The following is a 27,714-nucleotide window of genomic DNA, read 5'->3' as shown; positions in this document are numbered from 1 at the left end:
CAGAGGAGCACCATGATGCCATGCAGTGTGTGGAGTGATGCACGGCAGCCTACTGCCATGGGGGCAGAGTCAGGAGATGCATCATATGGACGTCACACCCCAACTCCATCTCCAGGCCAGCCTTAAAGGCCGGTCTGCACAACCCCTTAATCACTGCTTTGCTTTATCCTTTAAAACACTCCACTTCTGTTGACTAAGGACTCATTTACACTGCAGAATTAATGCAGTTCAACACCCATGTTAAATTCTAACTATCATAGGTCAAAGCTATGGAATTCTGAGATTTGTAGTTTTGTGAGATATTTAGCCTTTTCTATCAGCCCTGGGGCCATAGCAATCTACAAATTTACAAATCTACAAATTTCAGCATTCCATAGGATGATATCATAGCAGTTAAAGTGGTATCAATCTGCATTACTTTCACAGTGCAGAAACGGCCATAGTATACTAACCTAGGCCTGGAGGTTACTTCTTCTAATAATAGCTCCTTGAAACTGGTATGCCTAGTGGAACCTATAGCCCTATTGTGCTCATATACCACAAAACCTGGATGTCAGCAGTGTAATACTGGAAATGAAAAGTCTGGGATAAGTCTACCTTGAGTTAAAACAGTCAAAGAATTAACCCTGACTTTATTAAATATGCAAGAAATTTCTTTCTAGATTTCAAAATATTTCATTCTAGAGCATAAAGTTATACATAGAACTATGATGTGTCTCTCCTCTATTTTCTTTTTAGATGTAAACAAGGAATAGAAATTTTGTTGACAGTGTTGTTGACTGACGACCAAAAGTAGCATTGTGATACTTCCTGAGATTTGTCAGAAAATGTGCACACTGAGTATTTCCCTATTTATGAGGATTACACAGCATTTCTAAGAAGCAAAAAGCACACAAAATTATGTCCCATTTCAAAATGTTAGTGGTTATTGGGTTAAAGAAAATGAGCAGAAATATGAATCAATGCATAAGTTGCATAAATGAGGTAAATAAGGGGAATAATTGGCATGGTGACAGCCAGCATGATGTACTGGTTTTAGTGTTGGGCTACAACTTTAGAGTGCAAAACGACAGTTCAAAACCTCACTCAGCCATGGAATCCCACTGGGTGACCTTGGACAAGTCACACTCTCTCAGCCTCAGAGTAAGGCAAAACCTGAACAAATCTGTGATAGGTTCTTCTTAGCATCTCAACAAGTTAGAAACAACTTGAAAGCTCACAACAGTAACAACTGGCAAAGTGCAGACCTTGCCAAGAAATATGGAAAAATAAGGACAACAATAAAGTAAATGTGTGATGTAAGTGAAAAGTAAAATTGTACGAATTTCCATGTGGAAAGAAAGCAGAATATTTGTGAACCAATGGAAAAAAATGTTTGTGGGTTTTGCAGAAATTCAGTAAAATGAAATATTGGAGCTTTTCATATCCCTCAGATAAACAGCTCAAAATGCAAACTGACTGCCATTTTGAGAATGCAATTTGCTCTCCATGGTGGGCAGTAGTGTTCTTTACTTTGTTTATTACATATATGGAATTATTTATTCTATGTCACAGAAGCTTCAATATTTCTAGCTGTGTCAATGAACTTTCCAATGGCACATAGAGTTACAGGTGCCCTCTCCAGTCCATTCACATCCAATGGCTACAGAGCTTTTGCAACATTGACTCCCATTGTTGGAAGAAAGGGGAGATGTTCTTATGACATTCAAAAAGAGGGGAGATTTCCTCGCCCTGTACCTCTCCCTAATCTAGCGCTTGGCTGCCAGGACATAACAGGAGACTTATATTCTGTAGTAAAACATAGAAAGAGAAACCCTTTTTCATTTTAGTGGCTGAAATAAGTGGATTCTTTTTCCCCCCCGCTCTATAATATAGGATTTTCCACCTTGCATGTTTGAATTATCCTCATTACAATACCTCTTCTATTTATTGTGCTAGTGCTAGCCAACAGTTGTTTATGAAAAGGTCATAATTGGAGCTGTCTTTTTGCATGCAGTTAGTCCAGATGATTGCCTGTGGCAACAAATGTTTATTGTGCACATTTCTGAAGCTTGTTGTATATTTTCCATTTCACCTTCTGGCAGTCTCATCCCTTGGGCCAATTCTAGCCACAATGATTCACACCTTTGTTTTAAATCATACAACCAATAAGCACAGAAAAACAATCACTGAAAATTGGGAAGGGAAAGGGAAAGGTAGAAGAATATTCAGACATTCATCCAGTCTCTACCAGTATCATGTTAAAATCACTTTATTTCTTTCTCCAAAAGTAAGAATTTGGAGAATGGAACCTTCTACAAGTCCTCAGTTCTGACTCTTTGTGTCTGTTTTCAGTTTTTCAGTCTGTTTTCTCACTTTTCCCCCCATTGAATTCCTTTCAGAATGATCTCAGCTTGTCATGGATAACATTGCATTTTGTAACCATTCAAATTTTGTCTCTGTGTTGATATTACTGAGATTAATTAATATAATTCAAATGACGGCAATGCATCCTGGACAGCTGAAACAGTCAATCCTAGCTGATCAAAGATATATTTTTTAAAAGATCCAAATGGTGTTTTTCAAATCGCAGGGCATTTCCAGCTATTTCCCCTCATTTCCCACAATATTCCAATGTATCTTTCAATCAAGATGCAAGACATTTTTAAGAACATTTAATGATCTCATCAATGTTGACATTTGAAATAGGTGTGTCCCACCCCTCTTCTTTCTCTCATCTTATAATATTTCCACCCTCTGTTTATTTCCCTTTTCCACCATGGTTCTATTTTTTAGTTAAAATTAATATTTTTAGAACCTTAGCAATGAAGCAGTAAACCCCTGTGCTTAGAAAAGTCATCCCTCAGACACACTAGTTAATTTCAAGTTGTGTTGAAGCTGCAAGAATGGGAAAGGGAGGGCACTATCTGAAGCTTTCCTCTAGTTAAGTTCTCAGGTTGATTTGTGTGTATGCGTGTGTGTGTATTGATTTTTTCAAGTACAGCAACCTACTCCTTTTGCACTAAGGTGCTATAGATTCTGATTTGTTTACAAAGATTATCTAGTGTTATAGTGCTATAGTCATAAACTGTAATTGTGCTATTCTTATGCAAGTATCATTGCATCAAGATCACCCTCTCTCACCCACCACACTCACTTCCTAGGTGAAATGACTGTCTACAGAAGTAGAGTCAGATGGTGGGGATATTGGCCTGTTACAGACTGCCAAAATAAAGCTGCTTCGGGTCTCTTTGGAGGTATGCTATTTAAATGATGCATGCGTCCTAAGAATCCGGAAGCTGCACCTAAGCGGCACTCCAGTGCTTAGGAATGGAGTGTGGCTTTGGCACGACCTCCGGACTCTTAGGACCCATGCATCATTTAAATAGCATACCTCCAAAGAGACCCAAAGCAGCTGTATTCTGGCAGTCTGTAACAAGCCTTTGTTTGCAGAACAGCATCTTAACATTTTAACACTTTTGCACTTCACCTTAGAGTGTGTTTGTTTTAAGGAGACACTGGGAGAAACAGAAAGTGACCATGTGAGGGTTGAAACAACTGAAAACACATCTGGATGATGTGACTAATGTTTTAACACTTTTACAAGCAAGATGCCCACAAATGAATCAAGAAATGGCACCGCTGTGTTGATTTTTTTTTTTTTAAAGTATGACAGTGTTTGTATAGGATGTAACAAGAAACATCAAGAAATATCAAAAACAAGTTGAATACAAGTTGGCAGAAATCTCAGTCTGAATGAGTCAGTTTACAAAGGCCTCAGGCTATCTTGGTCTGGCCCTGCCTCTAGTGAAAAGTCAATGCAAGCTAATATTGCAGTTGCCTTTCTGGCAACGGCCACTTAGTCCAGCATTCTGTTACCAATGTGGGAAGAGATATATCTGGTGCACCCATATCTTCTGATATTCACATGTAGATTACCACTCAATGTGACATTTCCATTTAGTTATCTATGACCATATAGAGATCAAACTGCACGCTAAAGATATGGTTAGTTTAATTTCTTTCTTTTTACAGATAGGGAGGACAGTGATGCTTTCTTCTCATCACCTTCAGCTTCCCAGATTTACTATTCACATTAGGCCTTTCATAGTTCAACAGTTCAGGTATTCAAAAGGTATACAATTTTGTATGTTTTGCAGATGTAAAAATGTATCTTTGGTTTTTTTTCTCTCTCCAAGTGACAGAAACTTTAACATAGATTCTTTATCTTTCACTCTGGCATTTCATATTCATGTGTGGATCTTATACTTGTGTAGACTTTTGAAGCTTGTACTGATGAATACAAGGAAGGAAGATCAAGCCCTCTGTGTGTGAAGCTCAGTTTTGAGCTTCACAGCAGACATTGTTTTAGTTTACACAAGATGGTATATGCAGTGAAGAAACATGCTGTATGGTATGTGCTGAGCCTATGGGTTAAACCCATTGTTAGTCCAGACACTAGAGTAGAACTACCAAAAAGAATGAGACTGGTTAGGGATATCTGGAGATCAAATGCTGTGAAAATCAGGGGGAAAAAATCTGACCCTTCTTTCTGCATTCATCTGTACTTTGAACAGTGTCCTGACTACAGTGAGGGCACCATAACTGCTTATTATCCATCAAGTCCCATATTTTGCAGCTTTATTTATGGTTCCATGGTTACTGCATGATATTATGCGGCAAAATCACACTCTGATTAAAAGTACTTTAGAGGCTCTAGCTGGAAGTGCCCATAAATAAACACAAAGTACTAAATCCACGTCTGTCCTTTCCCAGTGGTGCTGTTAAGTATTTATTAATTAATACTGTTGATAAAACATTTTGCTGTCATAAGGGCACTTTTTGAACTTTGTGTGTGTTTTTATGTCTCCATCAAATATTAATGCGTGTAGATAGAAGTAAGCTCAAATAATCATTTATGGTCATGGCAAAAACAGTTTGACTTGAGGTAGCCTGTATGCTTTCTATCTGATTTTCTCCTTGCTACAGTATTTGCTAAGAGTAATTTGCATCATCAACCCAAGGAATTGGTGAGTAGTACAGAAGACTTTGCAGTAAATACAGTGTGCCTTCCTAAGTACAGTGTGCCTTTCTTTCTAGTCAAAAGAAACTGAGGCTTGGATCTGCAAATTTATACTGCTAGCCCTCCATATCCATGGATTCTAGCCATAGAGTCAATGATCCATGTCTTGAAAATATTTCAAAAAGATACAAATTTCAAAAAGCAAGCCTTGATTTTGCCATTTAATTTAAAGAACACTATTTTACTTTGCCATTGTATATAATGGGAATAAAGCCTCCACATAGTTTGCTATCCACAGGAGGTCATGGAACCAAACCCCAGCAGATACTAAGGGCTCACTGAATTGGCAATTCTGATGCATATTTAGCCAGATATTAAGTTTATTAGCTTCAGATGTCCTGTGAAATCCAAGGTAGCATAGATATGTAAGGACTGTGATAAATTATACTTGGCAGTAACCAAGTACTACTGTCTAATTTTCCCCAAAGCACATATTTTTCTGACCATTTGAGATTCCATTTAGTGCATGGTAAACAAACATGGAGTGCCACAGGGCTCTATCATCAGGTAATTCCACCCCAGACAGGCTGAACACTACCATTTTCTCAAACCATTAAGTGGCCATCAACAAATCTCCCTGACCTAAGACCATTGTTAAAGGTATTTCATGATGGCTTATGCCCCACAAATCCAAGAAACTGGAGGTGGAGACTGGTTCTCCTGGATAAATATGATATTGGGTAAATTCTGCTTTCTTACAACCTACTCTTTCTATACCGATCCTTTCTTTCAACTTTGAGGTCCCAAACCCAGATTACCATGAGACTACCAAAGACAGTGAACAGTTAGCAAAAAAGAAAAAGGAGGAAAAAAGCATTGCCGTGCTTCCTGAATCATCTGAACTTTACAGTTATGTTAGAGCAGAAAGGACAAAGGAGCTTATCGCATGGCCAAAAAACCCAACTGCAACAATTTTAACAATGTTTTATACACTTGTTATTGTTATGGTTTCTTTTACACACACTCTCTTTAGAGAAAATTGGTTATTTTTACTTTAAAAATCCTGGGTATAAATAAAATAAATAAAAATATAAATATATTACAGTTGGCCCTCCTTTTCCACAGATTTTTTATCCAAGGATTCAAGCATCCACAGCTTGAAAATATTCCAAAAAAGTATAAATTCCAAATAGCAAATCTTGATTATCCATTTCATATGAGGGACACCATTTTGCTCTACCATTATAGTTAATGGGACTTGAGCATCCATGGATTTGGTTATCCATGGGGGATCCTGGAACCAAACCCCAGTGGATAAGAAGGTCCCACTGTGTGTGTGTGTGTGTGTGTGTGTGTGTGTGTGTGTGTACACACTGCTGTTCCTATTCCTGGTTCCCGGTGGAAACCCCTAAACTTTAAGATTGTTTCCCTTTAGTCAAACTAGAGGACTGTTTTTTTTTTCCTCCCAGAACTGAAACTGTAAAATTGACTGCAAACTGTTTCTCCATCCTCAACTTTTTGCACTGTCATATTCTGAAGACCAGGCAAAAAGATTTTTGAGGCTGCTGACATACTGCAGAAGTCATACAGTTGGATACTGTTTCAACTATCATGATTCCATCGTAGAGAAATCCTGGGATTTGTACTTTGTTGTTGCACCAGAGCTCTCTGACAAAGAAGGCAATATTTCACAAAACTACAAATCCAAAATTGCTATAGCATACAGCCATGGCAGTTAAATCAGTGTCAAAATGCATTAATTCTGCAGTGTAGATGCAGCCTCAGTAATCAGTAAAGGTAGTCATTAAGGTCCTCTGAAGGTTTTGTCGCTGTTGCTGTTGTTGTTAAATTCTACAGAGACACATCATTTTTTTTCATAAATGTAAAGGAAAAGGTTTTCCCTTTGACATGATTGCCATGTCGTGTCTGACTGTAGGGAGCAGTGTTTATCTCTGTTACTAAACTGGGGCAGCCAGCATTGTCAAAGATGACTCCATGATCATGTAGCCAGCATGACTGCATGGAACAATATTACCTTCCCACCAAAATGGCATCTATTTATCAACTTGCAATTTAACATGCTTTTGAACTGTTAGGTTGGCAGAAACTCGGATTAGTGATGGGAGCTTACTCATGCCAAATAATCAGACTCACAGTGCTAGCCATTCCCCTTTGAAATGAAAATCTCCTGAAAATATTTTCTTCTCTATATGCTTCTTTCTTTCACTGAAGTAGCACACTCCTTCAAGCCAAGTGATATATTTATTTTATATATATTTGCCTCTGCCACCTCCTCTTCTCTATGCTAATAGTATTAATGGACAATTAAAAAATATTGTTAGTTTCTTAAGGGAAAATAAAATATGGCAACAGGAAATTCTAACCAATTTTCTTGGCACTTTTAGACAGAGGCCAGGCCTTTGTTCCTCTAGCAATTAATGTGTATATTAAAGAAAGGCATCTTATTGTCAGCCTGACAGTTTATAATTAGTCAACTGGGGCAGAAAATGGTTCTTCACAAATTCATATGGCTGATCAGCTTTCAAATAAACACTTGAAGAGGTGCTGTCACTAAAGTCAATGTTCAGCTTGATAATAAAACCACAGGGATTTATATATAGGTAAAAGTGTCATTTTGATGTGAAAATAACGAAGTAGCCAAGTGATAATGAAATAAAAACTGAATGACAGGAGATAAAAACTAACCAGTACAGCTAAATGTATCAACTGACATCCTCCCCACCACATCTGCTGTTCTTTATGGCTATATGTGGAAATCGCATGCATGGACGTCTCCCATATGCAAACATAACTTGCTTCATATTTTGGTTTGTTAAAAAAGAAAACTATAATCCCATTTTTTTTTCCAATCCACTATCTCATTCTCTGACATTTAGGCATTTCCAGGAACTAACATTTCATTACAACCCTTGTGTATTTGGAGTAGAGATTGGGGTTGTACCACTATCAGAAATTGCCCCTGTTTATGGCTATAATCAGCTGAAAAGTGCAAAGGCAGGTCTACAGTTGACTATTAAAAAATACTACAGAGGATTGAGATAACTTTAAAGTAGATGATGTAGACATCAGAATAGTTCAAGATTATTCATACATTGGTTCAATCATTAATAAGAGTATGGCTTCTCTCCACCAGCCATCCCAGCCATGGTAAAGGGTCTGATACTGTCTTTCAACCAAGGATTATTCATCTCAATTGAAGGGAGCATGGGATCTGTTCCAGCTTCGAACCCTACAATGGAGGGTTTTGACTCAATTGAAGGGATTCCTTCTGGCTTCCTGCCCTTCAATGAAGGGTGTCTGGCTCAATTGAAGGGAGCATGAGGATTCCCCCCAGATTCCTGCCCTTCAATCAAGGCTTTACTACTCTCACTTCCCAAGAACTCTGTGTGGGAGCCCTCTGAAGAAACATCTGTCTAACAGAAGTGGCCCAAACAAAGCTATGGATGACACTCTCCTTTCCTATCACTGCTGCAATGTGGATTCTGAACTTGAACTAATCTGGTGAAGTGGGAGGGGGGAGGAACCTATTGGATCCTACCAACTGTATTCCTGACCATGATAGCAAAAATAAAAATAGAGTGTAAGGATCTTCTCTGACATCAAACCCAAGAGTAATTGGATACTCACCACCAGGATGCTCATCCCGAGCCAGTTGACATGACACCCAACCAAAGAATGAAGTGAGATTAGCCTACCCATGATAGCCCTTTGTCCTTATGGCCATGCACACAAGATCAACAATCATATGCTCTCCTAAATTTCTCTCTGTATCTGCAAAAATCCCTTCTGTCTGCACACTCTCTATGTCTGGAACCTGAACTCCTTGCTTGTACAGTTGGTGTGCTCAGATCTTGTGGGAAATAAATTGCCCACATTCTCCACCAATATGTAGCCAATAGTTTTTCTAGGGGGATTTTACTTAGCTCAATTTATTGGGTTGGCTACACGAACCCTCAAGACCATTTCCCTTATGTATACCAAGAGAAAAGGATTCAAAGGAATATTGCAGAGACAGAATTCTCTGAATGAAGTATTTATTTTATTAAGGGGGGAAATCACACAGCAATCCTCATTCACTCACACCTACATGTCAGGATTAAGAAAATCAGGAGTTAGCTTAGAATAGCTGAAGGCTGAACTAATGGCAATACTTACACAAGATGAGGCTTGTGAGGGGGATAGTGTTGGATATGACCATTCGGGTGAGTGGAGGGAGAATGGACATATCAGGACTGGTCAGAGTTCACAGTGACATAGTGTCCCTGTGCCTTCCAACTAGCCTAGTGAGGAAGAATTTTGGGGATCTTTTATAGGCAAAAACTAGCCTGAAAGTCAAAGGTGTTTGTCCTACATCAAAGGAAATAAAATCTGTATTGTAAAGGATTGCTTGGTCCAGAAATATCTATTTTGAGAATTAAGTTGTGTAACAGAGGGGATGGCGCAGGACTGAAGAGAGATTGGCCCCATACAGACAGGCCAAAATAAAGCTGCTTCAGGTCACTTTGGAGGTATGCTGTTTAAATGATGTATGCATCCTAAGAGTCCAGATGCCGCACCAAAGCCACGATCCAGTCCTAAGGACTGGAGCACAGCTTTGGCACAGCTTCTGGGCTCTTAGGATGCATGCATCATTTAAATAGTATACCTCCAAAATGACCCGAAGCAGCTTTATTTTGGCAGTCTGTATGGGGCCATTGCAAGGGAAACAGAAACTAAGCAGCAGGAGTCCCAGGGTTCAGGAAGTAGAAATAAACTTAGAGAAGGCTGTGGAGGGGAGGGCAGAATTTGAAGGAAGGGTAACTAGAAAATGAGGTTGAAGGTGAAAGGTAAGATGAGATAACAAGAAATTGAAGCAAAAAAGAACTAAAACATCTCATGTAATATAAAAACAGATTGCTGGCTGTCAGAAGAAAAACTGATAATTTCTGGCAAAGATGCACAAGATGTTTTCAAATCCAAAGGAAGTACTAAGTGGTATTAAATGCAGGAGCCTATGAAAACAATGGTTGGTGGAGTCATGAAGATGAAGAAAGGAGAAGTCAAAGAGACAAGAGGACTGAAACACCACTGAACTATCCATGTAGAAAGGATGTGCAGACAAAATGATGTGTGAAGAGGACATAGAATTACTAGCTCTAGACTCGAGATTTGGATGGTAGGCAACCTCTTAGGCTGGAGGGGGTCATTTCATCCTTTCCCAGAATGTGATAGGCTATTACTCTTCCCTCTAGACTGAAAAAAACAAATGCAAAATGACAAATCATGACTCCAGAAGCCTCAGGTCTAGGGACTCCATTTAAATGTTTAGGAACTGATGATGGTGATGATGATGATGGCAATGCTAAAAACAATGATTGATATTAGTGCTTTTGCTAATCTGAAATAATCAATCGTTGCTTCTTTATTTTTAAAAAGCTTTTTCTGGCCTTATATTTAAATATCAATACCTCAGGAGTTTTGGAGACATTTTATAATGTTGGAGTAAGTTGGGATGAAAGGGAAACAAAAGAAGCTGGAAGTGAATCTTATCCAAGGGTCACAAGCTGGCACCCTGTCAAGGAACTCCAACAGTGCCAACAAATATTGCTTTAGCATTGTGACACAGAACCCTAAGGTCCTCTGAGGGCCCACTGGGAGTTAGGACAGAACAACACAAGGCAATGGACTGAGTTTCAAATACTGTTCTGAGTCATTCACCAGTTATTTGGTTCAAAGTCTCTCACTTTTAACATTTTTTCCATTTCCCATTAGACTAGCATGCCATACTCAAAATGACCTCAAGAGAAAAATGATAACACCTTTGACTTAAAGTCTTGCTAGTTGAATATTTTCCTTCTATATAAAATGATGCCTCACCAATTAATTCATATTTTAGTCCACTGCTTAAATCAGCTAACGCCTGAAGGCTTTTTGCTGAATCAGGAGGAGGCGGGCAAGGGGGGCAAGCAGCGGGCAAGGGGGGCAATTGTCTATAGAAGCCTCTGAAACATGCATTTATTTTAACATTTTTTAAAGAAATCAGCAAAAGTGTCCTCCATTTGAAAATTTTGTCCTACATTTGCCCCGGTTTATTTATTTAATTAATTTTTAAAAACAATTATTTAATGATTTAAATTTTGGCTTCAGCCCCCCAGTTGTCTGAGGGACAGCAACCCAGCCCCCGGCTCAAAAAGCTTGCCTACCCCTGTTTTAGACCAAGGGAAGGACTACAGATTAGGAAAAGGGTCGCAGCCGATATAAGAGTTTCTGTAAACCTCTGCAACTAATTTATTAAGAGACAAGTTCACAACAGCTTAGTAATGACAATCTTTTATTCTGTTCTGTTTCTAAAATACACTTATTTTACTGATTTACAAGCAATCTGCTTGGCCTAAGTGATGAGTTTTTAAACACGCTACCAACTACATATTCGAGGCTAGAGATTTAAAACTTTGTTACCTCATCATATAGAAGGAAGATTGTTACAGAGACATACTGTGATTTCAAAGGCATTCTTACACCTAAAGACACTAAGATGAATTCAAACTTAGTTATGTGTAGATGAGATCACTGAAATAAGTTGTATTTCAATAAATCAAAACCATTGCCTTCTTATTCCAATGGATATGTTATAAGTATGTTTAAGTATAGACTGAACTTAATGAGTTAAAAACTGAACTCACTTTCTACTTTACAGGGGGTTATGCATATAGCAAAGTCCATATTCTTCCATATTTCTGGCCTAAAGGTCAAATATGAAAGTGCAAGGACAGGATTAATGCTCAACATAAAGAAGACAAAAATTATGACCACAGAAGACACACATAAATTCAATATAGAAAATGAGGAAATCAAAATAATTAAACAATTTCCATACCTAGGATCAAATATTTACCAGAATAAGGACTTCAGTCAAGAAATAAGAAAATTAGGAATTGCAAGGGCAGCTATGAAAGAACTAGAAAAGCTCCTGAAAAGTAAAGATACACAGCTGAGCACCAAAGAATTGTCCAAGCCATCGTATTCCCCATCACCACATACTGATGTGAGAACTGGACAGTGAAGGAAGCAGACAGAAGAAAAATCAGTCACTTGAGATGTGGTGCTGAAGAAGAGTGCTTTAGGATACCATGGACAGCCAAAAAGAAAGATGGGTCTTGGAACAGATCAAGACAGAGATCTCCTTAGAGCCTAAGATGATTAAGTTGAAGATGCTGTACTTTGGTTATATAATGTGACTGCATGGATCACTGGAAAAGACAGTAATGCTAGGAAAGGTAGAGGCTAGAAGAAGGAGAGGAAGACTTGGTGGAACTCCCATGGGCAACAGTGGGAACACCACCTGGGACAAGGTAGAAAGCAAGAGGTCTGAGAATGGGTATTGGTCTATGCCTCCAGAAGGACCTCCAGAGGAAGAGTGAACTAAGACTTGCAGGATTGGTCAAGTAGTCTGAAGGAAGACAAACAGACTTAAGATTTTGGTTGTCCATTTTCTTTTTATTGTTTATTACAGTTTGGTCTGTTGCAAGCAAAAGTGAACACATGTATGGTTCTTAAAGGAACATGGACTCTAAAGGATCCACACCCAAATTGGGAGCAGGAGCCCCACCCACAACATCTCAGTGAGTTCTGTTGCTCACACATGTCAGCGCTTGAATAAAGATGGAGTCAGTGATACAAATGTATTCAAAGCATGCTCAAGCCATGCAGAGTTTTATCCCAGTTTATCTCGGGTCTATTCGCATTGGTTATTCACACAGCTGAGAATCTGAATTTTCTAGAAAAACTGAGAAAAAATCCAACACCAATTATCTCCCCCCCCCCAAAAAAAAAAGCCTCATTAGATACATTCAGAATGTATAGGAACAATAAAGATTCAAATCAGATCCTACCTGGATTATTTTCGTCATCTAAAAATGATCTATGGAGGCTGGATCAGGATAACAAACAATAAACTGAACACTCCTTAATGTATGCTTTTCAGTTTGCATGTGTTAAACTGAATGCAATGCTTAATCACATATTCATTGACTAAAGGCATGCTAAAGCAGCATTTTGAGCAAATCTGACTTGGGCACATTTGTCTATGTGCATTTTCTAAATGTGCACTATTTGGTTTCTGAGCTGTTCCTCACAATTCATCAGCATAATGATTTCAGAAGCAGGTTGTAGCCATTCCATAGAAATTCTGGGATGCATGAACTGAAATGTGCCCATCAGATCTTTGACAGGAATGTGATTCTTCACATAACACATCAAGTGGCCTATGCTATAACTTGCAACATTACATATGTCAGAAGTGGTGTATTGCAAGCTACTATCTTGTTCATCACAGGAAAGTGCTGAAGCAGTGGTAAACAGTTGGTCAACTTAGCTTAATTTCACAAAGCATTATACCAGAAAAAAGAAGGGAGATTATCGCACTGCGTTCTGAGAACGTTCCATCTCATCACGTGATGATAACGTTCCTGGAACGGATTTTACCGCATTAGAAATCAAAACGTGATCAGAACGGGATCAGAACGGCAGTTTACCGCACTGGGATTCCTTTTTCTTGAAACCGTTCTGAGAACGGTTTGCTATAGCGCATGCGTATTAGATCTTGTGGGCGGTTTACCAATGACGTCGCCACTCTGTGGTTGTTTTGACCCGGAAGTCGTCCGATGACTTCCTTGTGGGGTGTAAAGATGGCGTCGGAGAAAGCATTTTTTGATCTTGTGAGCATGGTAGAGAAAGAAGAAGAGCAAAGAAGGAGAAGAATGAGTCGCATTGCCAAATCGCTTGTCCTCATTTCGCGCCGGAGGGCTGCTTTGAGTAAGATTGCAGTTATGACTGCCAGCGGCAATCTAGATATATCCAGTTGTCTGGCATGGATGGCGACCTGGCCTCGCATCCCACGTTGGTGGCAACAACCCCGGGAGCGGACCAACTGGTGGAGTGACGAAGTCCTCCAGCGATGGGATAACGACATGTGGGTTTCTAACTTCCGCATGTCTAAAGAAACCCTTTTTGATCTGGCTAACATCTTAAGACCAGAGCTGGAGCGTGGGGAGTCTAGATTCCGGAGTCCTATCCCGGTGGAGAAGAGAGTGGCCCTAACTATTTGGTGGCTCTCAAGCCCTCTGATGTATAGGAAGGCGGCTTCCCGTTTTGAGGTTGGAATATCCACAGCTGCAGAAATTGCCATCGAGGTGTGCCTTGCTATGGAGAAGCTGCTGCTGAGGAAAACTATCCAGCTTGGAAACTACCACACGGTGTGTATCAATATTACTTTTAAACCTAAGACTTCTGGGTGCAAATGCATTAATTCATATCTACAGATATATAGATTTTGTTTATGTAATACCATAAAGATATGTTTACATCCTGCCTTTTTCTTGTGTGGGAAAAAAAGAAAGGCTTTCAATCACCTTTGCAATTATTGGGGTGGGTTAATGGTCCTGGGCTTGGGGCATGGATTTCAAAGGTGTATCTCTGCTGCTGGCCTCTCTCTTATCCAGATGTGCTGGGGGGGTGGTCCTAGGCTTGCAGCATGCACTTTGGAGGTGCATCTCTGCTGCTGGCCTCTCTCTTATCCAGCTGTGCTGTTGTGGTTTGCAAATCTGGAAAAATGTATCTTGATATGTTTGTAAGAGTTGATATGTGAACAAGTAACATCTGGATTCCCCTTCAGTGTGTTCTAGGTATATAAAACATAATAATTTCTATTGTCCTTGTTATGCTTTTGTCTCTGTGATCCCAGTTTCATATACCAATAACAATAATAATAATAATAATGATAATAATAATGCATTATCTGATATGAAATATATTTTCCCCCTTTTTCTGATATCCCAAATTTATTATACCTTTGCCTTTTTTCAGATTATGGATGGATTTCAGAGACTTGGATTCCCACACTGCATAGGAGCTATTGATGGCACTCATATCTCTGTTTGCCCACCGCTGGGACGCAGAGAGGAATACATCAACCGCAAGCAGGGATTTTCAATTGTTCTGCAAGCAACTACAGACCACAGTGGAAGGCTAATCGACATAGAAGTAGGGAATTGTGGGAGGTCGCACGATAGCCACATCTTTAAAAATTCCGCTATCTGTGAAGTGATGGATGAAGGCTGTTTTGTGCCCGGAAATCCCACCCTGCATGTCCACGATGTAGCCATTCCACCACTGATTATAGGGGATGGTGCCTACCCAATCAGGAAATGGCTAATGACACCATATCGTGGAGAATTAACACCTGACAAACTTGCTTATAACACTGCCCATTGTAAGGCAAGGTGCGTGGTGGAGAGATGTTTTGCGCGATTAAAATCTAGGTGGGGTTGTCTTTCTGGTAGACTAACTGTGAAAGAGGAAAATTTTATCTCTGTGGTTACAGCATGTGCCATCCTGCACAATATTTGTGAGACAAGGGGAGAAGTCCTTGATCCCGATGTTGAACCGCCTGCGAAAATTGTCCTCCCTGCTTTCGCAAATAACACCAGAGGACACTCTACCGATCACAAAAAAGAGGGTCAAGCTGTAAGATCTGCAGTAACTAGCATTATTTTGGGTCGGTAACACCAGAAACTGACATTATTTGATGTTTTGTTACATCACCTCGGTTAGGCCAACAGCATTGATCTGTTCAAAAAGTTTTTTTCTTGGTTTACCTTTGTATCAATCTATTAATGTTGAAATACATGCGTTTGACAAGGTGTCTTGTACAACATGTGAATAACTTTACAAGACGGCAATGTTGAATCACGGTACTTTAGAATCTTTTTTCTTTTACCTTTTTTTTTCCAATCGGGTTCTGCTACTGGTGTATATATTATTGTGGGTTATAAATACCCGACTGTTATAGATTAGTGTCATTGTTTACCCAAATTTTGGAAATCTATTTTGTAGTGTTAAACAATTGCTATATTGATGTTTCAAATATCATTTTTGGGAATATAGGAAAACAATGGTGTAACAATGGATTGTATATATTACATTTCTAATAATACATCATGGTCCCTACCATTGCAATGTTAGACTGTGAAGACCTTAAGGATAATACCAAACTTTAAAATCAAAAGGAAGGCTGTTCTAGAAACCATTGCTGTATAATATTGCTATTGCTGTGGAAATGTTTAAGTATATTAAGGATGGCAGACCAATTGCAGATAACAAAGCTGTATTTTGTCAACATTATAACTTCACATTTTTAAACACGAATAAATATCTTTTCTATTTACAAAAAAAAATGTCTGGTGACTTCTTTTCCATTATGTAAGGAAAGCAGGCATTGATATGAACTGTACAGTATATACATTATGTGAGAACATATCCATATGCACATGGTGACATACAAACGTTTTCCTTAACAGGGAAAGTAAATTTTAATGTGGTTCAAGGAGAAATGGTTAAAGTCCCTCTTTATTCGGGCACATAACAGGGTAAACATAGAATTCAGAAACATTTGTGAGGTTTCCAAACAGAACCTTTTCCCTATAAATATTTTCCCTTATGGGGAAAATATTTTTTTTTTCTTGATTATCCTCCCAGTACGAGAACTGCATGGTTTATTTTGTTTTTGTTGAGGTGCAACCGCGCATTGCAAGGAAGATGTTCCAGCATTGCTCACACATTGCACGGTTCCAATGCAGCCTTCATTCTGAGGGGGATCAGTGACTTCCACAACATTCTGAACATCCCTGTTGATGTTCTTTACTGTGTTGTCATCATCTAGAATGTTACTAGTAGGAGTGACAGGACAACCATCAGGAGCATAAGCAGGAGGAAGTTCATCAAAGAGTTCAGGGGAATTGTTCCCTTGAAATTGCCCACCAACATACGATGTGGATGGTTGCTCCTGAAAATCTGTACATACAGCTGGGCCTGGTGTTGAGGGAGGAATATCACCCGGAGATGCCCTGAATGATGTGTGCATAGTTCCTTGGGCGACAGAAACATGTTGTCCCGTTGGAAGTGAACATTCATGATCTACTTTCCTCCGGTACAGTTCAGTCATGGTCTCCATGTACTGCAACATTCTCTGTCTGTCCTGTGCACTTCTCCTAACATCTTCCTTCATAATATTTACAAGTTCCATTTCTGTCCTCCTACAGTCTTTCATGCTGTCGTGAACAATGTCCATGAACCGTTCCTGTGTTCTCCGGGTAAGCTGGGCCTCTCGACTAGCACTCTGCATTATAGTGCGCGCAATATGTTCTCCTCTTCTGGCGCGACGATTCCTGTTCCTGTTTGATCGCAGTCTTGTTCCAGGAGACAGCAATACATTGGGTTGTTCCTGTTCCTCATCGGGATCGTTACGTACTGAAATTAAAAAAATTGAGAAAATAGATTAAGCCCACAGTAAGGAAATGTATTTCTTATGTTAGCATCATGTTATGGGTTTTAGACAAGGAATTTTCTTAGAGAAGCAGATACTACCTACCATCGGTTCCACCGCTGGTACCATCTGCACGTCTTTCCAAGTGTCCCAATTGTTCTCCAGTCGCACCTTCAAAGTGTACCATGAAACACAAACGTTATTTATTTTGAACACTTATACAGGTTCACTATATTTATTACCACAACATAGATCCAGAAATTGGCATAAATTTATATACTACTACCTGCTATTTGCGTAGGTCCACTTTCCAAAATGGTGAAAGGAATATTAATGATAGTGTCATCGAGACAAGTGTCATCAGAATCTGAAAAATGCAAGGGGAAAAAAAGAGTAAAGCATTTGTTATTTTAAAAAAATAATAATGTTGTCACGCACATAGCAGAAATGATCGGGCATTACAGATGGGCTACTTGCCTTCATCACTGTCTTGTCTGGTAGTTGTTTCCTGGGTGCCTCCATCGCCTGTGTTAGCCATGGAGGTGGATGCGGTTTCCTCGGTCACATTTGTGGTTTCACCCTCCCTTTCAAAATCAAGACTTCGGGATAACCTATGAGGGGTGATGCTAACATCCCCATGAAAGATTTCCTCTAGTTCCCTGTAAAAGGGACATGTAATAGGGTTGCTTCCACTTCTCTGATTATGTTTCACAACCTTTCTATACTCAAATCTCATTTTTTTGGATTTGCTTCTGCATTCCTCTGCAGATCTGACATGGTTTTTCTTTGCCATTTCATCAGCTACATCCTTAAAAATATCCAAATTTCTATAATTCTTTTTTAATTTGTTCTGCAATTTTTGTTCTTTCCATATTTCTAATAAGGCCAAAACTTCATTGGCACTCCACACCCTCCCCCTTGCTTGTGTGGAGGCACCACTTTCGGTCACTGCATGGCTATCCATGGCTTTCCTAATGACAGCAAATATAAAATAATGCTGTCTGCAATCTAATTATAGAGGTTGTGAATCAAACGTCTGCGGTATCACTTAGCTGCTGCTGCTGGCTCTCTCCACTCCCAAACTCCCTGCACAGCAGTAAAAGCACTAGGGGGCGCAAGTCTATATTTTCGCGCCAAGAATCCCTGCACAGTGATGACGTAGCAAATCCATCTTCCCGCTGGACCTTTGCAGAGTGGCCGAAGTTCTTGGGAAGCAGTGATGGCGCGTAGGAAGGGTTCCACGTGGGCAAATAAGGAGATAGAACTGCTCCTTAGAAGTGTTAGGGGGAGCGGAAAATTAAAGATGCTCATGAGGTCCCGTTCTATGCCCATTCTTCCTGTGCATAGAGAGGTAGCAGCGCATTTAAAAATGCATGGCTACAACCGCACCGTCGAAGAGGTATTCATGAAGTTCAAAAAAACGCGTGATACCTTTTTGGACAGTGTGAATAATTTTGGGCCATCACCCCCCAAAGAAAAACAACCACCCTTCTTCAACCAAATGAAAGAGCTGTGGCTTATGGCCGGGAACCATGCCTCACAGGAAAAAAATCCCTCGGGTAAGTTTGTAGCTTTACAAGTAAAGGCTCATTGTTGCATGGTATGCCATGGAATTCTCCCAGTGTTGTAGCCATAAGGAACAGTTGCTAAAGACAGTCACTATAATGTCATGTTATGCTATTTCCCTTATAAGTTTCCAAAAGAAAACAATACAGAAATGGACTACCATCCCTGAGGTCGCCATGCCTTTCCAAGATAGGAAGGGATAGATGGGTGTAGATATGGAGGATTAAAATATTAGACAACAGCATTGCCACTCTGTATTCTTATGTATTCTATCTGCAAAAAGATGGAGAAATTTTAATGTCCTACATTTTTAGTTGTATTATCGACCTACACTTTTTCTAGAGTATTCTTACTATGGTCAATGCACAATTTCTGATTTAGTTATCTCTTTACTTTTTTATATGGATCAAAATGCAGATGTTACTGATGAACCTGGCACAAGTGCAAACCAATTGGGACCACCAGGAATCCTTGCAGCAAGTGACATCTTGCAAGAAACCCAAACTCTGGCAGAACTTCAACAATCAGGTGAATTTAAATAAATATGCATTGTCTATTTCAAAAAAAGAGTGGTGATCATATAAGCATTAAGTTTCTATTAATAACATATATCTATATACCAAAAACCTTAATATAACGAAAACGTAACTTAAAAGACAGTAAATAGCAAGAAATATAAGAAAATATTGTGTTAAACAGAGAATACATTGCAATAAACTGTCTTATTAAATGCTATTCGTATATTTCTTTTTTCTGTACAGTGCAATCTTCCTTGAAGACTCAACTAAACATTAACAGAAAAATTGTTGGAGTCCTTCAGAAAATGGATAGACGAATGAAGAAATTAGAGAACATTGTTAAAGTGAAGCTGGAAAACACATCCAACACTTAATTTTATACAGAAATGTTATTGTTACTATTTTGTTATGTTTTTTTTTATTAAACCTTTTGTTGACTTGCATCCAAAGTTGGATATGGTACAAGAATATTGTTCCAAGGGAACCAGAGTTATTTTTACCAATTTTTATTCCCCAATTTGTGGGTAATCTTTTGTTTGTTATCACGTTTTGAGAAGATTGTTTTGTTTAATTTCGTTGAAGTGTAATAAATGCTATTTATATTTAATAACTCGCATCTGTTGCCATGCTTAACAGTAGTGTCCTGTACTTCTATATAAAAATACCTGTTCAGACTGGCAGATTGATAATTTCTTGAATATCATGCCACAAAGTACAGGAAATACACACTGCCAAGAGCATGAAAGGTATATAGTTTCATAAAGATAGAGTTAACAGAACAACATTTTTCCATATTGCTAATTCGCTTAGCTCTGAAAAGCTATCATTCCAAACATTCAAGGTAGAAGGTGGTATGACATATTACCAGTAGGCCCCTGTAAAGTTAGCCCACATCATACTGCTTCTGTTTCACAGCCTTTACATGTACTTTGTGACCAAGAAGTGTTTTCATGCAAACAATCAAAAATGAATGGTGAGTGGCCATACATGTTATTCTATTCATGCAAGTAGAAATGTTCTACAAAATAAAAAATTATCCCAATTAAAAACAATGGAAATACATTGCTGTGTACACTGTAAGCACTTGGCAAATAAAGCTTCACAGTTATAAAAATAATAATAATAATATCCAGGCAGAGAGTGTTGATATACATGGTTGCTTGATGATCCATCAGCAATGGTAAGTTTTGAGTGGCAAACTGTGCAGTACTCTAAACAAATAGTAAAATTAGTTAAATTCAGATTATGAAATAATATCTGTAATACATTACAGATTACTGATGAAAAAGAACATAATTCCTGAAATCCAGAAATGATCCCTTTTTTAACATGCTGGAGGGAGAACAGTTCTTTGAAAATAATTGTACCAGCCAGCAATGAAAACCATGGTCAACATTACACATAAACCCACTTCCTGAGATGTAATTTTGGCTTAGGTAACACTCTTCTTTAGGCTGCTCATGCTTTTCAAAGAACAAGATCTTTTTGCATATTAGCCAGCATGCTGCCAATCCCCAGCACACCCTCCATGGATGTCTATAGTGTGGGAAACTCCGCCTTGCATGCATTTCTACATGGCCCCCTCCCTTTCTCCCAAAATGGAAGAGACCTTCAGGGGACACTGGGGAGGGAAGGGTTTTTTTTTCTATTTCTTTTCTTTCACCAGAATGTGAGGCGGGGAAGTTCCCCGCCCCTTTTTGTGCAGGCCAAAATATACTGTCATCCTTGTAGGTCACACACTATGAGAACAGAGTCATGACCAGCGGTCTTCTGACAGCCAGTAGAGCATCTCATGAGAGGCTTTACTGGTGCTCCAGAATACTGTCCGCTGAAAGGAACTCCTTTCATGTCTGTGTGTCACCTACAAGGATAACAGCATACAGCGGCATGTCGAGCTCCCATCACAGGAGCCACGACTGAGCAATTTGGCATCAAGAGCACCCTAGACCCCACACATTTCCACTGTCTTTCGTGTCATGGCGAGAATCGCCGTTCCTTGCTCTATGACATCTCTTTCTATGGTCGATCCTATACCGTTTGTCCTGGTGCCAGCAACCCGCTCCTTTTGTTGTTATGAGCTCGTTTTGTCCAAAATTTAAAGCTAATTTGCATATATTTCCCAGCATTCCAGCACCCCTCATCCATGATGGCCTCCATGGCTTCAGTACCCAAAACCCGGCCATCCAATAGTCTCCTTGTCCCCGTACATGTGACCCCGAACAACCAATCCCCAGTCTAAATTCGCCCCTAAATGCCTCCCTTTCCTCTGTCAATCATCTGCAGGGGGAGGAGAAGCCCCAAAGCTGAGATGGAAAAAGCCCCATCTGTCATAAGCACGCAGGGAGCCCAGACCGAAATCCTCTGAGCCCAAAAGAGGTTTTAAAAAGACAAAAAACACGTAAACCTTCAGGTCTCCCCCCCCGCTCAGAAAATTTCCCCCCTTTTCCTTGTGCAGCCCTCGGGGTCACTGCATCCGCGGACCCCAGATGTCCTTTAAACACCAGCCCCCTGATATCATGGTGTATTGTGCCAACACACAACAGAGATGGGTCACTTACACAACTCCAGAGATAAATATGTCTAAACACATTGCAATATGCTGGCGACATAAGTCACTCTGTGACAATTCCGGAGACACTTGTATCCTCTGCTTTTGCGACTCGGTAACAGTTTGCAAACATGCAACCTGTGATACTTACTGCTATGCATTATGTCATTTAATGTCTCCATTTCTGCTTTTTTCTGCCCGTGCACAGAAAAAAAAACCTCACACACGTGTGTGTGTGTGTATGCAGAGAATAGGATAAAATCCTTTTCTCTAAGACGGGGGCACGTCATACATGGGAGAGCAAATAAAAAATTAGTACGCTCTAGGACTTTGGAGGACTAAAAGAGAAGGGCATTCTTTCAGCCAATCAGGAGACGGAGGAAGGACGGAACGGATTTGGGAACGGATAAGAATACCGCACACACTTCTCTTGGAACGTTTTCATCACGTTTCAGCTCTCTGGGAACACATTCAGAACACATTCAAATCCGTTCTCTCCTGGAACACATTTGGAACACATTTAAGCGTTCTGAGAACCCGATTGGAACACATACGTGCGGTATACTCAAATGCGTCCCGTTCTCATCACGTGATCAGAACGTTCTCAGAACCCAGTGCGATAATCTCCAAGGTCTAAAAATACTTTTTTTTCCCCTGATAATACCAACAACTGATGGTCTGAATGATTTTCTCTGGTAGTTGCCATTATAATTTCTAAAGGGAACATTAAATATGGATATAAAGGGCCCCCCTCACATTTTATTCCTGAAAGGAGGAAAATCTAATTAACTGTTTAACGCTATTCCTTGAATGGCTTTTGTTGTTTCCTTCATAGGCTTCATAATTACACGGCTGATTTTTAATTAAGCGTGCATTATGTGAAACAGGCTACATAAATAATGGCACCAAGATGCACTTTAATATCTGTTCATCATTCATTTAGTAGGTACAAAGGGCAGGAAAAATCATTACTGAAGCACGTTTGAACAGCATAAAGAGCGAGAGATCTCACGGCCATGCTAGTTATCTGATTAACTTTGGTGACAAATTTACACTATAAGCTCGCTGAAAAGATTGGAAAGATTTATTGGAGTGTTCAGTTTGTTGTTTGTTATCCTGATCCAGCCTCCATGGATCATAACCTTGATGGATCTCACTTTATTTCTCAATAGCAGAGTTGTATTTTTGGTTTTTATTTCAGTAGCTCCGAACTGAGCATACTGTTGGTTTTCTGCTTTGCATAAAATGTAATATTAAGGGGAAGAAGAAAACAGTCAGTATGTTCAAAGTTTTTATCAAGAAGATACAACAAAGTTTAGGACGGATTTAAATGCTTCCTTTTTCTGCAGCCCTCAAAATGTTGTTTTGTCCTAGCTTTTGTTCACAAATAATTCAGAATGTTTACTATCACATTAAATTTATTTGTAACTCACCTTTTGCCCAAAACTGTGACTCACGCAGGCTTACAATTAAAATCAAGATAAAGGTAGAAAAGTACAAAAAGACATCATTAAAAGAGAATTAAAGAGCTAATCTTTAAACAATATTTTAAAAATACATATACAAATTGAGTCTTTTTTATCTTGAATTCTAAAATCCAAACTACTCCAAAACCTAAAACTTTTTCGTGGGTGGATTAGATAGTATATCCTTGCTTTCTGATGGTTCAATATTCATAAACTTTGTTTTATGGGCATTATTATCCACAGATTCCTTATCCATGGCTTCCCAAAAAGCAAACCTTGATTTTATCATTTTATATACAGTGGGCTCTTGTTATCCGCTGGGGTTGAGTTCCAGGATCCCCATGGATAACAAAATCTGTGGATGCTCAAATCCCATTCAGTCCAATGACATAACTAAATGGTACCTCTTATATAAAATGGCAAAATCAAGGTTTGCTATTTGGAATTTATGCTTTTTCTGAATATTTTCAAGCTGTGGCTGTTTGAATCTGTGGATAAAAAAATCCATGGATAAGGAGAGTTGACTGTATTAGCTGGAATTCAAACTCAGCCAAATCCTCAAGGTCTAGCAAATTCTTCACCTGCCTCAAAAACAATTTCATTTTCCAGAATGTGAAAGAGGCAATATGGGGGTCTGCAACTTTAGATCTGATCCTAACCAACAGATATGACCTTGTGAATAAGGTGCAAGAGGTGGGATCCTTTGGTGGGAGTGATCATGTTCTCCTCGAGTTTGTTATACAGTGGAACGGAGAAGCCAGACATAGTCAGACACACATTCTAGACTTTAGGAGAGTGGATTTTAGCAAACTTAGAGAAATACTGGGGGTGATCCCATGGTCAGGAATACTAAAAGAGAAAGGAGTTCAAGACGGATGGGAGTATATCAAAAGGGAGATATTGAAGGCACAAATTAAAACAGTTCCAATGAGAAAGAAAAATGGGAGGTGTCTCAGGAAACCAGGATGGATGACTAAGGAACTTTCAAGTGAGCTAAGTTTTAAATGGAACATGTATAAGAAATGGAAAAATGGGGAAAACACCAAAGGGGAATTTAAACAAATAGCAAGCCTGTGTATTGGTAAAGTCAGAAAAGCTAAAGCGCAGAATGAACTCAGGCTCGCTAGAGAGGTTAAGAACAACAAAAGGGGCTTTTCTGGGTATGTCTTCAGGAAAAGGAAGAAGAAGGAAATGGTAGGGCCACTCCATGGAGAAGATAGCAAAATGCGAACAGGGGATAGAGAAAAGGCAAAATAACTCAACACCTTGTTTGCTTCAGTCTTCTTAGAAAAGGCAAATGGTGGTCAACTTGATGATAATGGAGCAGAGGACAGAAAAGGGGAATTTCAGCACAGAATAAGTAAAGAGATAGTACAAGAATATGTGGTTAATCTAAATGAATTTAAGTCTCCAGGATCAGATAACTACATCCAAGGGTATTAAAATAACTGAGAAATGTAATATTGGAGCCAATAGCAATAATCTTTGAGAACTGGAGATCAGGAGAAGTCCCAGCAGACTGGGGGAGGGCAAGCGTTGTCCCCATCTTCAAAAAGGGAAAAAAGAGTACTCCAACAATTATTGTCCAGTTAGTCCAACACAATACCAGGAAAGATTCTAGAGCAGATCATTAAACAGAGTGTCTGTGAACATCTAGAAGGGAATGCCATAATCACAAAAAGTCAACATGGGTTTCAGAGAAAGAAGTCATGCCAGACAAATCTGATCCCCTCTTTTGATAAAATTACCAGCTTGGTAGATGAAGGGAATGCTGTGGATGTAGTATATCTTGATTTCAGCAAGGCCTTTCACAAGATCCCTCGTGACATGCTTGCAAATAAGCTTGTAAAATGTGGGTTAGACAAGGTAACTGTTACATGGATTTGCAAATAGTTGACCAGCTGAACCCAAAGGGTACTCAACAATGGCTTCTTTGCATCCTGGAGAGAAGTGACCAGTGGGGTCCCACAGAGTTCTGTCCTGAGGCCAGTGCTATTCAACATCTTTATCAATGACTTGGATGAAAGACTTGGGAGCATACTTCTCAAATTTGCAGATGACACCAAATTAGGAGGAGTAGCTAATACCCCAGAGGACAGGACCAAAATTCAAAATGACCTGAATAGACTAGAAAGATGGACCAAGGGTAACAAAATGAAATTCAAGTAATGAGAAATGTAAGGTACTGCACTTAAGGCAGAAAAATGAAATGCACAGATATAGGATGGGGGACACCTGCCTGAATGAAAATACATGTGAAAGAGATCTAGGATTCCAAGTAGACCACAAGTTGAACCTGAGTCACCACTCCAATGCAGCAGCTAAAAAGGCCGATGCGATTTTAGGCTGAATCAATAGGAGTAAAGTCTCTAGATCATGGGAAATAATAGTGCCATTCTATTTTGCTTTGGTCAGGCCTCACCTGGAATATTGTGTCCAGTTCTGGGCACCACAAATCAAAAAGGTCGTTTAGAAAGTGGAGCATGTCCAAAGGAGGGTGACTAAAATAGTGAAAGTTATTGAAACCGTGACCTGTGATGAACGATTTAGGGAGCTGGGGATGTTTAGCCTGGAAAAGAGACGGTTGAGAGGTGATATGTTAGGCCTGTTTAAATATTTGAAAGAATGACATATTGAGCAGGAAGCAAGCTTGTTTTCTGCTGCTCCAGAGACTAGGACCCAGAGCAATGGATGCAAGCTACAGGAAAAGAGATTCCACCTCAACATTAGGAAAAACTTCCTAACAGTGAGTGCTGTTCAACAGTAGAACACACTTCCTCAGACGTCTTTAAATAGAGGTTCGATGGCCATCTGTCGAGTTTGCTTTGACTGAGAGTTCCTGCATGGCAGGGAGTTGGACTGGATGGCCCTTGTGGTCTCTTTCAACTCTGATTCTATGAACGCAGCAGGAAGAGGAGGATAGAATGGATTCTTGCCGTTCCCAGCAGGCTCTGGAAAAGGCAAACTGCCACAGCCTCCCAGAGCTTGCCTCCCCCCATCTCTAATAACATTTATCTTCTTATGGAGATGAAATGTGAATTTGTCAATTTTCTGATTGGGCTCAAAATTGGAATTCATTACCACCCAAGAAACTTGTATGAAAGAAAATGGCATGTCAAAAGTTCCTGTAATTTTGACAGAATTTATGTTTGCTTTCTTCTACCTGACACTTTATTAACGGCAGTTTTTTTTTAAAAAAAATGTGCAAGAGTTTGAACCATAGCTGTTGAAGTGGTGTCAAACTGCAATATTTCTACAGTGCAGATGCAGTCGTAGTCTTAATGTAGTTTGTGATTCTTGCAGCTCTTCAAAATGGAAATGTTTGCCAGTAGAGACATCTTATTTTTCTTCTATGATATGAAGAAGAAAAAGTATGATTAAATGTAAGCAAGACTTCTGGCCTAGGGCCTTGAAGCTCTGGGAGGGAGATGTTTCACTTGTTACTGTGACACCAACAGCTGCCCACATCGTCCTTTATAATATACCACTTAGCTTACAAGATAAATTAGGTGCCTTTTTAAAAAGTTTATTTTGTCTGCTGAAGAAACTGAAGTTCAAACTCATCAATTTCAAGAGTGTAAATACATGAAAGGTTGTTTTTTTTTTTAATATAAAACAAATAAGTTTTCCCAATTTACCCTTAATGAGTAGCAGGAAGAAGAAGAAAATCTTAATGAAAGAATGTGTTTGAAAACTGCAATGTACATAGGTGAGTGGTGCTTTGGCTGTTGCTGTGTTTTAATTAACTGCCAGAAGTGGTTGTCAGACTTGTTCTGTTTCAAGTGTTTACAATGGTACAGATGATCCAAACTGCAATATTGATTGGGCAATATTCAACTTTCCATGAAAGCTGGATGGTGAGGAATATCTAGCAAAGGAACAGAGCTTGAAAAGCTCTACTCTCAAATCCAGTTGGACACATGTGGCAGAGAATAAGGCTGCTAGGAGGCCTGCAAGGAACTGCCAAAAGCCCGAGGGAACGTCTGAGCAAAGCCAGAGAGAACTTCTGGAATATGAGACAGAAGCATAGCCATTAAATGCCAAGAAAAGAGATGAGAAGAAGACAGTTAATAATCAGTAGTGGGATCAGAGGTGAATTCACTGGATACATTAAAGACAAGGAAGGTTTGCTTAAGCGGAGGAATTGCTAGGAAAAGAGTACCAGTTGCTGGATCAGAAAGAAGATATTTTTAGGGGAGATAAGGGCTGTAACGTCCTCATTGCCAAAAAAATCAAGCATGCATAGGTAGCCCATACCTGTGAGTTAAATGATGTGGAGTTTGGCAGGGAAA

General features: G+C 39.4%; 2 protein-coding genes across 2 annotated transcripts; one reads left to right on the top strand and one right to left on the bottom strand.

The window, feature by feature from the left end:
- The first annotated feature begins 13,469 nt into the window (after positions 1 to 13,469).
- On the top strand, positions 13,470 to 16,230 carry LOC121929949 (putative nuclease HARBI1). Its single transcript, XM_042466008.1, has 2 exons — positions 13,470 to 14,256; positions 14,867 to 16,230. Exons 1-2 carry the CDS (start codon positions 13,666 to 13,668, stop codon positions 15,563 to 15,565), a joined length of 1,290 nt encoding a protein of 429 aa, XP_042321942.1. The 5' UTR covers positions 13,470 to 13,665; the 3' UTR covers positions 15,566 to 16,230.
- A 266-nt stretch (positions 16,231 to 16,496) lies between these two features.
- Positions 16,497 to 17,721, bottom strand: LOC121929021. The gene is made up of 3 exons (XM_042464343.1): positions 17,611 to 17,721; positions 17,430 to 17,495; positions 16,497 to 17,308 (listed from the first exon to the last, which is right to left on the bottom strand). Exon 3 carries the CDS (start codon positions 17,181 to 17,183, stop codon positions 16,497 to 16,499), a length of 687 nt encoding a protein of 228 aa, XP_042320277.1. The 5' UTR covers positions 17,184 to 17,308; positions 17,430 to 17,495; positions 17,611 to 17,721.
- Between the last annotated feature and the right edge of the window lie 9,993 nt (positions 17,722 to 27,714).

Source organism: Sceloporus undulatus, chromosome 4, assembly GCF_019175285.1.
Source record: "Sceloporus undulatus isolate JIND9_A2432 ecotype Alabama chromosome 4, SceUnd_v1.1, whole genome shotgun sequence".
NCBI lineage: Eukaryota > Metazoa > Chordata > Lepidosauria > Squamata > Phrynosomatidae > Sceloporus > Sceloporus undulatus.
The sequence above is the reverse complement of the archived record's forward strand: the minus strand, read 5'-3'. Positions and strand labels throughout refer to the sequence as shown.